The sequence below is a fragment of the Triticum aestivum genome, chromosome 1B, assembly GCF_018294505.1.
Source record: "Triticum aestivum cultivar Chinese Spring chromosome 1B, IWGSC CS RefSeq v2.1, whole genome shotgun sequence".
NCBI classification, from domain to species: Eukaryota; Viridiplantae; Streptophyta; class Magnoliopsida; order Poales; family Poaceae; genus Triticum; species Triticum aestivum.
In genome coordinates, this window is record NC_057795.1 from 677,869,073 (window position 1) to 677,885,115 (window position 16,043).

At 43.5% G+C, this 16,043-nt stretch overlaps 1 protein-coding gene and 2 long non-coding RNA genes across 3 annotated transcripts; 2 read left to right on the plus strand and 1 right to left on the minus strand.

Moving 5' to 3' along the window:
- Positions 1 to 1,499: 1,499 nt before the first annotated feature.
- LOC123148426 (uncharacterized) lies at positions 1,500 to 6,739 on the minus strand. Its single transcript, XR_006473835.1, has 3 exons — positions 6,339 to 6,739; positions 5,750 to 6,201; positions 1,500 to 1,756 (listed from the first exon to the last, which is right to left on the minus strand). It is a non-coding gene; the product is annotated as an uncharacterized lncRNA (long non-coding RNA).
- A 923-nt stretch (positions 6,740 to 7,662) lies between these two features.
- LOC123100148 (uncharacterized) lies at positions 7,663 to 10,168 on the plus strand. The gene is made up of 5 exons (XM_044522124.1): positions 7,663 to 7,749; positions 8,652 to 8,807; positions 9,053 to 9,158; positions 9,263 to 9,306; positions 9,675 to 10,168. Exons 2-5 carry the CDS (start codon positions 8,688 to 8,690, stop codon positions 9,933 to 9,935), a joined length of 531 nt encoding a protein of 176 aa, XP_044378059.1. The 5' UTR covers positions 7,663 to 7,749; positions 8,652 to 8,687; the 3' UTR covers positions 9,936 to 10,168.
- Positions 10,169 to 14,625: 4,457 nt separating this feature from the next.
- LOC123100160 (uncharacterized) lies at positions 14,626 to 15,759 on the plus strand. Its single transcript, XR_006448372.1, has 3 exons — positions 14,626 to 14,670; positions 15,346 to 15,441; positions 15,522 to 15,759. It is a non-coding gene; the product is annotated as an uncharacterized lncRNA (long non-coding RNA).
- Positions 15,760 to 16,043: the final 284 nt, after the last annotated feature.

Consider the following 16,043-nt stretch of genomic DNA (forward strand, 5'->3'; position numbering starts at 1 on the left):
TCTTCGCATCTGGCGTAACTAAAGTTGTATGCCCTCACACCGGGGTGCAGTTGCTCGTTCGTGGACCGTGCGCAACTGCAGTTGCATGCTCCATCAATCGTGCGCAACTATCTTTACATTTTTGTAAATGAAATGCAATCAAAAAGTCTATTATTAGCCCATCTTTCTTGTGTCATGTGGTATCCTGATCCATGGAATACCACGGTTCAAGTACTAATAATGGAACAACGGCTGTTTTCTCAATGACAATAATGACCTTCCTCGGTTTTTACAAGTTTTGTGTTGAAACAAAATTCTCTTCCTTTGGCTTTTGACATCATTGGGATTATTAAATATTTTGAGTTTAGCCCTGATCTGGCGCATTGCGCTCTCTATGATTTGATCACAAAATCATATTACTAGAAAGCTTTGATATCATGATTTCCTTTCTATCTCTGTAAATAAATGTTCTCAATTGAGTCTTACTATTTTTTCTCTCTTTCTAGAGGCGTTATGCAAATAGGTTGATTGTTGAGCTTGAGATTGCGGCAGAGGAAGAACTCAAGATAACTGAGTTGCGCCTTGCAAAGCTTTTCTCGTCAGATTCTGCTGCTCCACCGACTTCAGTTTTTGGCCAACCGGATAAAACATCAGGTATTGAATAAATTATATATGTTGACACTTTTTGTAGCCAAATAAACATCTCCTTTTCCTCTCCACTAGTTTGTGCCTTTTTTTCCTATGTATCGTATAATCGAAGCTTCAAAGATATTGTTCTCACATGCTGATCTTGTTTTCGTTAAAATGATAGTCATATAAACTGTTTCGGTCCCATCTAGTCCTCAAATTGCCTAAATTTACTCCGCGCTCCAGGAAATCTAGTTCCACACGGCAAATCCTGATTGCATAATATGTTTGGCAACTGGCTCCACTTCACTCTATACATTGGTGTGCCAACATCCTGATTACACAATAAGCTCATCCTAACTCACTTGTTTTGTCAAGGAACAATTCACAAAATGAATGCAAACAAAAGTTATCACAAAAATAATTTTGGAGTGAAATAAAATTTCACACAGAATCAAAATTTATCACAGGTTCAAATATCACACACAAGAAAAAATTCTCACATCATCGCCACCAAATGGAATATTGATACACATAGTAAAATTTATCATAGTTTAAAATTTTACACGCAAGAAAATTTCTCACTCGGTGCAAAATGTGCATTGGATTGTGAAAATTGTATTTTTTTTCAGTTTGACACTTCTTCATCACTATGAGGTGTCAACTGCATTGCTTTATCTTCTGTAGTGACTTGAGAAGCTAGCTGCATTATGACCAATAGAGGCAAACAAGCCATGTATATAGACCAGTCAATACCCAATACCTTAGGCCTGGTTATTTTAAGAAACAAAATTATTGAAAAATATAAAATTTCCTCTATTTTTACCAATCCATGTAGCATCAAAATCAGTGAGAAAATGAGAATAGCACCTGGATAATTTAAGTCCAAAGAATTGTAATAGTGTCCAAAGAACTTGCTTAAGGAAATTAATAACCCAGATGATAGTGGCATTATCAAATTTAAACAACTGCAGGCACCTCACCTCAAACATGTAGGTTACTGAATTAAATCAATTAGAATGGCACCACATAAGTAATGAGCAATCAGGATATGTTGCCATGAGTATGAGGTACAACACCTGGAGAAGGGTAATATGAGTCGAAACCTTATACCTGGTGAAACACCAAGGAAGTGTGATCGGTTACGGACCTGCATAAAGGATAAACACTAGTTGTTGGTAAAATAACACACATATGGAGAGTATAATGAAATGTTGCTTGCCACTCCCCGGTCTGGGAAAGGTATGCGATCGCAGCGGGAAAATAACCATCGGAGGTTCTAACAACCATGAGACCTTATGAATGTAGATTTTGAATAAAACTTGAGTTCTACAAGATATATGATAAATGCATATACATTGTGGTTGTTGGTCTTAGTAATAGCAGTGCATACACCACTTATTTGCTATAGTGGACTTGTTGAGTACTCATGTACTCAACCCTACATAAATTATCTTCCTTGAAAACAGGAGTTGTTGGAAGTGATGCCAAAAGACACCGAGACAATTGGGGAGTATGTTTATGAAGAGCCAGATCTATCAGGTGGAGTCGGAGGGATTGACTACATCATTGCCTATGGAGACGAAAACAAATAAGAAGGGCACGGCTAGCAAGCGTCCCAATGAGTAGTGGTGGTTGCAGTAGTGCCAAGCACAGTTAAAATAAACAATCATAGCATTATCATGATACCTTGTTATGTACCATTAGTTTGTTAAGTATGAATTGCGAGAATTTCATGGTATGAAGTAACAAGTTTATATTTGGACCCGCTATGTATCTATTGTTCTACTTCGAGGGATATAAGGTCCACGAGATGGTGTCTCATGGGCATTATATCGAAGAATGACACACGAAACTATGTGTTGGTGTGTTGGGTCGTCGCATTTTGTTCCCAGCTGCAAATTTTAGTGTTGTGGGTGTAGTTAACTCTATGGTCCATGCTTGCTGCCGCTAGGCTCATATGTCAATTAGCAATTATAGCAAAGACCATAACTTTTGCTAATATCATGTACGCATCTCACTAATAGCAGTGCATACACCAGTCATCTTGTCAAGGATGGCATACTTTTGCTCGTTTTCACTTGAATTTTTTCTATTAAATCTTCATCAGCCTTGCTGCCACCATGACGATGTGTGACTCGTCCTCCTTGGACTATGGATACGTAACAATAGCTAGATGACAATCTATATATCTCCCTTGTTCTTCAATACAATGATCACATGAGTTACCCTACGTGTTTGTGATCCATTAGATGTAATTAGATGAATGATCTCCAAGAGGTAGTTGTGTATGTTGGTTGGGTTTGACCTTCAAGTAATTTGCTGCAGTGACAGATAGTTGAAAAAGTTTGTATTGTGTTATTGTCGCTAAGGATAAAAGGATAGTTGTGTAGTGTCCCGATGATGGTCTAGGGGTAAAGGCAATATATTCACAACATTATGTCATCATGCATAATGCAATAATCTTTTGTGTGTAATACCTTCGGAGTGCAAAACTGAATGACTAAGAGAAGGAGCGATCGTGGCCCCTTGTAAGAGACATGTCATCCCACATCTCGAAAATCACCTCGCACAACTAACGACACTAAGATTGGGCACACGAACAAGTTCGTGGTACCCTCTATATTATTTCATGTGGAGGGAAATTCTAGGGGAGGGGGGAACATGCCATGACACGGGTTTAATCACAACAACTAACCACCTAAATTGTGTGTCCTTGTCAATCTTGATCAAGCCAATATTTGCACGGAGCTCCGTGAAGCAAACAAGCCCCAAGATCTTTAGTGGGAATATTTGTGAGTCATGTGTTGGTGCCAACAAACTCCACCTCAACTTTCTTGGCCTATACATGCATTCCCTAAAGATATGGAACCGGGCGTCGATATGCTTTCTTTGGTCATGGACACACTGGAATTTTGGTAAGTGAGATGGGTTTTTTTTCGATTTAGAGTTGAACTCAAGTTAGTTCCTCCTTGTTTAGTTCACCGAGAAACCAAGCGAGCCAGATTCCTCTGACACATCAACGTGTTGGCAGCAATATACTCAGCTTCACACGGCGACAATGCCTCAACTTTTTTGCTTCGGTGACTGCAGATGATGACGTTGTTGTCATGGAAGAACATGACGACGACAATGCTCTGATGAGTGCCAGGAGCCCCCACGATGTGGTCCTTATATCTGTTGCTTTAGCCGACAAGGTAGCCGTCCCCGCTTCCCAGGGGTAGTGACAACCCAGTTTAGGCTGTCGATGACATAGCACAACACCTATTCACCGCAGGGAGGAGCTCGGGCGCTCCCATGAAGTGCGTGAAGTAGACATTACTAGATTGTATAACCGTTCATTATCATTCAAGACGAAAACTATGCACATGTTTTAGTTGGAATCACGTTATTGTGTATGCTTCTGCTAATTGATGTGTGCTTAAATGTGCATTTTATTCGGCAAATTCTATACAACGAGTACCCGGATGGGATGTGAGTAATCACGCACCTGGACGATCGCACATGTTATATGAGCCGGCCCAACATGGCTTCTAACCGACCAATAATGCTTGCATGCACTAGTAGAAAACAGGACTTTGGTTTGGCCAGAAAAGAGCATTAATCCCGGTTGCATTATGAACCGGGACTAATGTGAGCATTAGTCCCGGTTCGAGCGGCTAGGGCACAGTACAGGCATTAGTACCGGTTCAAATGGGACCTTTAGTTCCGGTTGGTGCCACAAACCGGGACTAAAGGGTGCGATGCCCATTAGTACCGGTTCGTGGCACCAACCAGTACTAAAGGTTAGACCTTTAGTACCGGTTCGAGTCACCCACCGGTACTAATGGGGTTTACTACATCTACTAGTTAGGAAAATTTAAAAACTTAAATTTGGACATGTTTTGTAAAAAGTGTAGGGAAAATGTAAAACGGCTATAACTTTTGCATACGATATCAGAAAAAAGTATAATATATCAAAATGTTCAGCACGAAAATCCACATCCGATTTTGACGGCCTACGGCCTGTTTGCAAATTTTTAGAATCCTCATATTCTAAAAGGAAAAAAAGTTATGCTCAAATTTTAGTTTTTTTGATTTTTTGTTAAATCTGGTCAAACTATGGTCAAACTCCTTATTCAAAAGTATTAGTGTTACTAAATAATTATTCAAGAATATTAGTGTTACTAAATAATTATTTCCGTTTTTTTAAATTTTGGTCAAATCTGGTCAAACTGTGATCAAACTACTTATTCAAGAAATATTAGTGTTACTAAATAATTATTTCAGTTTTTTTGGATTTTGGTCAAATCTAGTCAAACTATTTATTCAAGAAATATTAGTGTTACTAAATAATTATTGTTTTTTAGAACAATAGTTTCAAACTCGAACAGTGAAATGTGTGACTTCATGCTCAAGCTAAATTCCTCAGGGTTAATAGGATTGACATCTTACTATTGTCAGGAAAACAACAAGTGCAGACTTGGAAACGAGGGAGAATAGAACCCCGGAAGTTAAGTGTGCTCAGGCTGGAGTAGTGAGAGGATGGGTGACCGTCCGGGAAGTTAGATGATTTGGAATGATGAGGGGTGATTAGAGAATAGATGTTAAAATAATTCAGAAATTTGAAAATCAAGAAAAAAATTCAAAGAAAATTTCAAAAACAATTATTTTAAAAAAAATTCATAAAATCTCCTTTAGTACCAGTTGGTGTTACCAACCGGGACTAAAGGTGGACCTCCAGACAGCGGCCACGTGGACGGCCTTTAGTCCGGGTTCGTGTAAGAACCAGGACTAAAGGGGGAGGCTTTAGTAACGACCCTTTAGTCCCGGTTCCAGAACCGGGACTAAAGGCCCTTATGAACCGGAACAATAGGCCATTTTTCTACTAGTGATGGTTTTTATTTTTAATGCATAGATACTTCGAAAGGAACTAATTGAGAAGCGTTCCTTCGAGAGCCTCCCAACGATCACTTGGGATGGGATGAGAGTAGTGGCGGCTCCAGGAAATGAAGGCTGGGTATTCATTCAAAAAAAATTCTTTAAATGTAGTATATGAACCAAATAACACAACACTAGCAATATATGAACAAAACAACACTAGCATAACGACAATAGCAATATTTTAAGGTATCAGACCATAACGACATAAATACATAAGTACCTTTTGATTGATAAAGTGATGTTATCCTTCTTACAATATAACTTTGCGGTCGCCTTTTTGAAAGAGATTGATGACATCTTCATCCTTCACTTGATTGAAAAGTTCTCTCTCAACAAATGTAACCAAACAATTGTTCAAATATTCATCACCCATTTTGCTCCTTAGCTTATTCTTCACATGGCTCATTGAAGAGAATACCCTTTCAACACTAGCAGTAGCTACTAGCAGAATCAATACCAACTTAAGAAGCTTGTAAACAATATGATATTATTCATGCTTGTTTGTCTCCACAAGCACAACTGCAAATTGCTCTCAAGATGAACAGGAGAAGTACAAGTACAAGATGTAGCTACTGTCTGATTCGGCGTGGATACTTCGTTTATTTTCCTTGCCTTTGAAGCCTTTTCCCACATTGCAAATATGCTACTGCCAAAAATTCCACTTCTCTTCATCTACGTTAGGAATACAAGGGGAACATAAATTCAAATACTTGTATCTGTTAAATAGATAGACTACCTGCATCTGGAAATTAGAGCAAATCAAGAAATTGCCAAATTGGGGGAGAGGGCGAGGTCGCAGTTGGTCGCACCTTCTGTTTCTGTGCCACGGGGGGCGGGGCGCCGCCGACAGGGTTGCCCGTCCCTGCCCGGCTGCTGATCCCTCTGAGCCGAAGAGGAGGGGCGGGTGCGGGGCCGGGCACCGCCGGCGCGGGTGGCGGGGGGCCGCCGCCAGTGTTGCTCGTTCCTGCTCGGCTGCTGCTCCCTCCGAGCGGAAGAGGAGGGGCTCGCGGGAGGCCGGGCGCGGCCGACGTGGGGGATGGGGCGTCGCCGCCAGGGTCGCCTCCGACGGTTGACATCGGCCTCCGGCGGCGCTGCGTGCCTGCGTGTCGGCTAGGGCGAGCGCTGCGTGCCTGGGAACGGTGCGAGGAGAGGCCGAGAGGATGGATTAGTGGAGGCGTGGTGTGAACTGGAACGAGCGGAGATGAGTCAACTCGTGGGCTGGGCGCCTGGGCCTGCTCGTTTGCTCTGTATATTTTTTTTAGTCTAAATCTTGGGTATTCGTGTGAATACAGAGGCATACACCTGCCGCCGCCACTGGATGAGAGCGCGCCACTTGCCGCGCTCTCAGCCGCCAGTACGTGTCACGCTTTGGGCGCATCTTCTGAATTTTTCTTTTTATTTTTTGCACGTGTCTTCAGTTTTTTAGATGTTTTTTTGGATTTTTTTTCGGCTTTTCGATTTTCCACCGGTCTTTCTTACGTTTTCAAAAAAATTAAAAAACATTGCGCGGAAAAGCTCATTTTCTTTTTTCCCCTTAACGCATTTTTTTTTCATCTGCAAGAGGCACGGTTTAACTTCCGTGAGAGGCACGGCACTCCGATACAAAAAAGACACGTTTTCTTTTTTTCCCTCCCATGAGAGGCACAGTCGTGCCTCTCGAAAACGATTTTTTTTTGTGTTTTTCCCTTCCGTAAGAGGCATGACCGTGCCTCTCTGAAACAGCTTTCGGAAATGAAAAAAAAGTGCTCCTGATTTGTTTTTTGTGTGGTTTTTTGTCCTTTTTTCGTGAAAAAAAAAGTTCGTCAAAATCTATCAACATGGGATCTGGTTTTCAAGATCTCAACGCGAGGAATCAAACGGTGAAAACTGTTCGAGATTTGGACACACGATTTAAAAGATAAAACATTTTGAATGAACTGATTAAAAAAAAAGCCATGTGTGCGCTACTTGTCAAAACTGAAGAGGTGAGAGTGATCTTTGAAAGAGTACTCTAACTAGTGATTCTGGGACGCTTGTTTGCATGTCGATGGGCCGCAACAGATCTGGTACTTACTGACGCCCATGGCCCGGCCCGTACAAAACGCTTGGATCGACCGGTCAGTTACGGCCCGTAACTCACCACGTATAAATACACTGACGACGAGGAGGGGCATGGATCTCCCCATCCTGTCGTCTGCCGGCCGCCGTCGTGCTTCCTTCCTTCTCCGTACATCAGCCCAGGTACGTTCATGCATTCCGGTTCGTCTTGAATACTTAATCCTTTCCATGATCGTCGTTAGACTAGCTACCGGCCGGCATTTCCAATTTCTCAACGGGAATTGGGGCCGGCCGGCCGGGCGCCGGGCTCCATCGATCCAAAGGATTCTTCTTCTTTTCTTTCGAATGATCCAAAGGATTCTTGTGACTTGTAAACAGAGCCGGCCCCCTAGCATGGTCGAGATGTTATTAAAGTCGATCGGGTTTCTCTGAATCCATTCTTGTATTGTCCAAAGTGATGTTAGCTAGTACGGTGGCATGCCTATATTACCTTAATACTTCCTCCGTCCGAAAATACTTGTCGAGAAAATGAATATATCTAAACGTATTTTAGTTCTAAATACATCCATTTTCGCGACAAGTAATTCCGAACGGAAGGAGTATGATATTCTGCACACTAGATCATTGTACTACTTGTATAGATAGGTGGATTAATGGGCAAATTGCAGAACCCACCATCACGGAAAAAAATTATATGAGATCAGGTCTCATATAAACCCGGTGAGACCCGCTCTGATGGATGACATGTGGCATTCACAAATCACAAAGCATCTAATCCCCCCCTCCCCCCCCCCCCCGGCCCAATTTCAGGTGGGGGGTGGGATAGATGCTTTGTGATTTGCAAATGCCACGTGTCATCCATCAAGATGGGTCTCACCTGCTAACCCGTGAGACCTGGTCTCATAGAATTTTATTCCCACCATCACCATGCATGCAAGGTTTAAGGTTTAATTTTTTAGCTAGGGCAAAAAAAGGAGAGTCTGCGCTAATCAAATCGAAGGATATGGTTTCCGCTCATAAAATTGTTGCCTTCTAGTGGCACTATTTAATTTACGCCTTTTTTCATTTGCGCATATGTCTTGCAGTGCATGTAAATTATATATAAATTGCGAGGAATCATAATGGAGGAGCCCAGTAACAGAGCTTCCTCTCGGCCAGAATCACTCTCGGATCTATTTCATGCCCCTCTACCGGAGGAGTGGAGGGGGCAGATTGTCAAGGTTGCAGAATACATACCTAAGGTACATGTATTATCATTATAAAGAGGAATTGTATGATTTAAAATGAGAACAAACTATCAATGATGCGTGTATTGTTATAGAATTTTAGGTACATTTTCAGGTATGCACCTAAGTTATCTGCCCTACCATGCGAACCATCTATATACGATGTGTTTTACATGTTCTTTAGTAACCACATGTTAGAAAATATATTTAACAACTTCACTTTTACAACCAAATTTCAAAGTTGTAATCGATCTACGCAGGTTCAAGGCGAGCCAAGGCGAACATTATGGCGACTAAATAGTTCAAATATGTGCAAATACCAGGGTCCTAAGGGGCCAGCCGGGGTGCCCCTCGACCCTCCTGCAGGTAGAAATTTGATTTTAAACACTTCCATTTTTGCACATGTTTCACATAACACTTTGGATTGATCGTTTCAACTCTGTTCTACTCGTTGATCTGCCACCTACCAGATATTGTTGAGGCTACAGCGCCATCATCATCGGAAGAAGCAAAGGTATGCAGCGTTTTGTCAACCATTTTGTCTCTGAATTAAAATAGAAACAGATCATCGTGTGCACTGTTGCTTTGATCTATATACACTGATGCCATGCATGTACATTTTCTTCAGCACATTTCTGTTATGCATCTACCTTGTTCCAACAAACAACAACAACACAGTTATGCGTCAATGCCTTTTTCATTTTTGAGTTGGTGTTATGCATCAATGTTATCCTCTCTTATCCCATGAACAGAATGTATAAGATATGTGTGTGCAAATTTCTTACAGTACGGTGTCAATTACTAGGAAACATTTATCACCAATTTACCTCACGCCTAGGAGGCAAAGTGTTAACTGATCCACATCTGTGCCCGTCTCCCCAGGCGGATAGATGCAACGCAAGGAGGAAAAGAATGCGTTCAATCCATTCCGACGACATGTTCAAGTACCGTGGGTGCTCATGGCCGCAGGTGGTGGGTCTCAATGTGCACAAGGCCAAGAGGATCATCATGAAGGGCAAGCCGGACCTCTCTTGCGAAGTCGTCCTGGAGAACCAGCTGATGACCATGTGCTACTGCTCGAGGCGCGTCCGGGTCATTGTAGATAGGCACAACAAGGTCGTGAAAACCCCTCGTGTGGGTTAAGCGTTCATGGACGGAATGGGGTGCGGCGTCGTCGAGGCTGCTGGATTTTGGGTGCTCAATCAATTGAAAGATGTATCTTCCTTCAATGATGATGATTTAAGACGCTTATTAGTGCATTAATTGTTCTTGACATCTATATATGTACTACGCTCCTGCAGGTTTAGCTCACGGCGAATCAAATAATCTTGATATGTACCAGCTAGCTGGAAAATGTATATACACTAGTTTCTTTCTCCCAGATGAGTCGGCCATGAGATGGTTAGGTGGACAGTGGTATCCCCAACCCACCAGGGTTCAAATCCTGGTGCTCGCATTATTTCTTGATTTATTTCAGGATTTCCGGCGATGCGCTTTCAGTGGGAGTAGACATTCCCGTCGACGACGAGGCGCCTACGGTGGCTTCGTAAATCTCAAGATGATATACCGGCTCAGTCTCTCGGAGGTGCTCATAGGGGTAGGGTGTGTGTGCGCGCGTTCATAGGGGTGAGTGTATGCGCGTGTATATGAGCGCCTGTGTCTGTACTGATGCTTAAAAAAAAGATGAGTCGGCATTTATTGATTTTTTGTCCAAAAGGACCCCCTGTCGAACGCTATTGCCCAAAAGGACTAGCTGCGAATTTTTTTGCCAAAAAGGACCCCCTCACGAGTGGCGGCAGGTGCGGCAGGCGACACGTGGCACCTGCCGCCACGCCAGGAGGCGGCTGACCCTGCCGCCACCGCAGGAGGCGGCCACCGAGGCGAACGGGAATCCCACCTACCCACCGCGCCGCGACGGAACGGGGCGGGCCAGGTGGGCCCTGCCGCCACCGGGCGAGGCGGCCAGCCCTGGCGCGGTCACTGGCTGGCCGACAGGCCCTGCTGTGCGCGGGCCCGGCCAGTGGGCCTCGCCGCCACTGCCTAAGGCGGCCTCACCTGGCCGAAACTGCTGGCCGACAGCTGCTGCTGCTCGCGGGGCGAGGCGCGAGCCCTGCCGCCAGTAGCGCAGGTGGCCAGTTGCTGCATGCACGTCTGCATACGGCGCTGGTTCCCCTGCAATGTGGCAAAGGGCGCTGATTCCCACGCTGATGATGCTGATTTTCACGCGCGGGGATCCGATGCGGTGCGCTAATTTCCATGGCCGCGAATCCGACGCTGTGTGGTGATTCGTATGCCTGGGAATCACTCAGTTTGCTAACTTTTGCTTCAGCGGATGCGACCGCATCAATCACTCAGCACTGCTTTTGCTTTAAAGGACATGACGGCACTGCGGGAATTAACTCACTCGGTGCGGGAATCCGAGGCTGCAGTAGGATGAGTTTTAACCTGATCTGCCGACACTACAGGGATCCTCTTCCTTTTTATATGCCATGCTTCAGCTCCGTGCGCAAGCATACTCTCTGTGACCTCGTTCCTCTCCTTTGCTCTCTAAGTCTTTGAGTACAGAGAGAAAAAAAGCTCAGTAAGCACTTTCACTCGTGATTTAGGGCGATTTAGAGTTGGATTTTGAAGATGATGAAGTTGAAGAAAAGATAGATTAAGGTAAGATTTATCCATTTTTGTTGGTTTCATTCGCATGCATGATGTTTTTATTCTGTTTGATTAGTTTCTAAGTGTGTGTTCTATGTTGCTTTAGGCATTATTTCAGCACTTGGAGGAGTCATTTGGAGTTGCTGGAGTAGGATTTGCCGTGGAAAGTGAAGTACAAAGGGGAAGAACGAGGTATGTGCTTTGCAATATAAGTATTTTTTTGTGCATGCACGGTGGTAATTAGTTAGTATTTTAGCTCGTCATTAGCTATGTGTTGTAAGTGCTTAGAGGTTAGAAAAATTTGCAGACGACAGATACAACATTTATACTAATTTTTAGAAGAGTAGGTTGAAGATGTTGTATCAATGTTAGCTGCGTGCATTAGTATTGAGATGTGAGAGAAGATCTTAATACGGTAATTAAGAAAAAAAATAGCACTGCAATTGTTCATTGCATGTGGTATGTTATTTCATGTGGTATGTTTATTACTAAGTCTATAGTTAGGAAACCGTAGGTCTACATACAAGCAAGTGCTATTTTTATACTTTTGATAGCAGAAAAAAATTAGTGTGTAATATTGATGTTCATGTGATAATAGGTTGACTCCATTCATATAATACTGGTGACGGATATTTATTTGAACTATTTTGACGCTTAATTGCAGTCGCAAGCACATCCATATTGGAGCTGAGGTATAAATGACTTCATAATATTGTTAATATTTTTTATATTGATGTAATGTTATGAATAATATGCATGCCGCTGCGAATATTAATATTTGTAAATAAGTGATTATAACTGTATGATATGAAAAAAATTCTATAAATCCGGAAGATATTAAATGTATTACGCATATGATATTAAAATGTTATTATCGTACTATTAAATGTTTTCCAAAAGCTCTGTTTTTGCGTGTTAATATTTTTTGTATTGATGTATCGTTGTGAATAATGTGCATGCCGCTGCAAATATTATTATTTGTAAATAAATGATTGTTATCGTATGATATGAAAAAATTATACAAAGACAGAAGAAATTAAATGTTTTAATCATATGATATTAAAATGTTATTATCGTACTATTATGTTTAGTGATTGTTTGGATAGCAAGTAATTACCATCGGTTTTGTCATAACTTGTAAGAAAATTAGATTTTACTAATAGTGATTTTTCCAAAAGCTCAGTTTTTGCATGTTTACGAGAATCTGTTTAGGATATTTTTGGGGTAGTTAGAGAAAAGCAAACAGAGTTTTAATTTGTGACGCTCGTAGACGAGTTTGAGAAAAAATAGATCTGTAAATACCGACAACCCCGGAAAGTCTAAGCAAATGATTTTAAAAACAAACCGAATATTTGTAACGAAAATACGATTATTATTTTAGTCGTAATATATGTAAATATTGTCATCGTGCTACTACTAAATGTTCAGTTACTAATTGTTTGAAATGTAAACATGTATGTTGGTTAGGTACTATGGAAAATTTAGTAGTGTACTATGGAAACGTCTTACGCGACGGTCCTTTCGGGGTGGATGTGTCCTTGTGCGAGTCGACTATAGATGTAGTTAGAGACATGGTCAACGTGGGTTACGCAGCAGTCAGAAAGTGCATCCAAGCGGTGTTTGGCCCAAGGATGCAGGGGGAAAAAATGACAATGGAGGCCTTCATCGCTGACGGAGCAAATGATGGGACAGCTGCCCGTTGGGGTTTGCGGCCTGTCACAGGTGATCAGTCGTGGGGTCGTACATGAGATTTGCAAGCAATCCCAATAACCTAGTGTTTGGTCAGCCGATGGTGTATGTGGAGTTCATTTTAGTCACTGATATTGCCGAATGCAGTAGCATGGGCGGTGAGGTCGAGTTGGCCATCACATCAGCCCCTAGCATCAGCCCATCGGAACCGATGGGCGACCAGCCTGTGTATGACACAGGATATTGGTCCACGCATGCATAAGAAAATGATGCCGCCAGCAACAGTGGCGGCCTGGCCCGCCCGTGCGCAGCAGAGGCTGTCGGCCAGCCAGCGCGCCAGGAGGAGGCTGCCTCTGGCAGTGGCGGCGAGGCCCACTGGCGGGGCCCGGGCGCAGCAGAGGCTGTCGGCCCGCCAGCGACCGCGCCAGGAGAGGCCGCCTGGTGTAGTGGTGGCATGGCCCGCCACGCCTGGCCCGTTCCGTCACGGCTCGGGGCACTGTACGTAATCCGTTTTCGCCGGCCGGTCGCCTCCTGCTGTGGCGGCAGGTCTCGCCGCCTCCTGGCGTGGCGGCAGGTGCCACATGTCGCCTGCCGCACCTGCCGCCACGGCCCAGGGGATCTTTTTTGTCAAATTTATCGACGGGTAGTCTTTTTTGACAATTCCGTTGGCCAGCGGGTCCTTTTGGACAAAAAATCGGCATTTATTATAAGACAGTACAGCCATGCAAAGAAAAGTTTATAAGACAGTAGACAGTACAATGGAAAGGCAATCATCTTCCTTTGTTTATACATCGTCCGTCAGTGCTGAAGTTTGAAAAATGCAGTGAATCTACAGTTAAGAGGACATGTACTAAGTACTAACGTCCTTGTTAGATCAAGCTTTGGAGACCACACAGAAACATAAACGTATATCGTTCCTCCATTGAGATTTAAGAATTGATGAATCTTTTTTTTTAACATCAGTATAGACACAAGCGCTCATATACACGTGCATACACTCACTCCTATGAACGCACACACGGACACTCTACCCCTATGAGCACCTCCGAAAGACTGAGCCGGCATATCATCTTGAGATTTACGAAGTCACCGTAGGCGCCTCGTCATCGACGGGAACGTCTCCTCCCACTGAATGCGTATCGCCGGAAATCCTGAAATAAATCCAGGAATAATGCGAGCATCAGAATTTGAATCCTGATGGGCTGGGAATACCACAGTCCCTCTAACCATTTAACCACAGGTTGGTTCGCATGGAATCGTTCCTCCATGCCTCGGTTTATGAACGCGGACATCAATTATTGGAAAATACTAAATACGAACGTGGAAAAGGGACCAGGGGCTGTTAAGCTGCTACATCAATTTCGGATCTCACCCGGCCGGCACGGACGGTTAGGATAGAACGCCCGGATTAACTAAAAGATGAACCCTAATCCGGACGAGACTCACTATAAATACACGGCCATCTCTTTCCTCCGTTCTCACCTCCCGCCGCCGTACGTACTGGAGTAGTATTCATCGGTTAGTTGTCCATCGACGTAAGGTACGTATACGTACGACCATGTGTTCATCTCCTTCTCTCACTGAATGCTGCTCGTCTTACTGCCTTGTCTGGGTGGTGTCAATGCCCTGTCTTTCCATGGTCATAATATAAACGAATGGCTGCCGGCCGATCCGTTGATGCATGGCTAGCACGATTCTGTTCACTCATGTCGATACGTAGTATTATCCAAGGCCGTGTAGATTCGACGTTGGATCAATTAATGGACGACAAAAGCCGAACCGAGCGTGAGTCCAGAACAAGATGATGAGTTCACGCGCGCACCCAAGCATTTGGTCTCAGGAGCGTTTGGTTATCCGGCAAGCGCTGGCTTAGCCTGGCTCAGCAAGGAAGCGAGGGATTTGGTTCCCGAGCGAGCCTGCCTGGTATCCTGCGGTTTTCAGCTTTTTCTTTGGTTGACCGAGCTAGCCAAATCGGCTCGCCTCCGTCGGCAAGAATTGCCTTGCCTAGCGAGGTAAGCTGGCGAGCGATCCAAACGCTCCTGACCTCTCGAATCCAACAGTACTTTGTTTGAGACCATAGAAGCGCCGCAACTTCACCTTGGTTAACCGTGTCTAGCTAATTGACTAACAAATGCATTATCTTTAGGTATAGTGGTATCTACTACTACTATATTCTTCAATTTTTATATGGTGTAGTATGTATCTACTATTGCAGGTATAGAAAGGAACCGTGATAATTCCTAGCTAATGGGGGAGCCCGGAGAAGGAGCTTCGTTGGGATCAGCTAGGGCGCCCATGGACCCTCCCGCAGGTAAACATTTGATTCGAAGCACTATTTTATTTTCACACATGTTTGACATAATCTCAATCAACTCCTCTGCCCCCTATCAGACCTTGTTGAAGCTGAGGAGTCGGATCCGGTTGCCGAAGTTACCGCATCATCATCATCAGAATCGGAAGAAGAGAAGGTATGTATGATTTGTTCATCGAATTATGAAAATATAAGCCATCAGGAAAGGCAAGCCGGACCTCTTTTGTTCAGTGGTTCCAGAGAACCAGTTTCTGACCATGGCCTAGTGCACGGATCGTGTTAGGCTCATAGTGGACAGATCCAACCGCGTCGTGCGAACTCCCCGTGTTGGCTAGCTAACATCAAGTGAACAACAAAGTAAAAGAAAAGGAATCAAGTGCTTAAGTCAGATGTGCTTACTGAATTATATGCTCTATATTTTCATGTCATAGAAAAGATGATTTACAATGCTTTTGATGTGGCTAAGAGAAGACCCCGCAAAGTGGTCTGAAGTTGTGTTACAAGATAAACTAGTACTCTATCTAGCTAGCAGTTTGTTCTCTTGAATGAAATCTACGCCCCAATTTGATTCAGTTGATCAATGCCTCATGGGATCAGCGAAC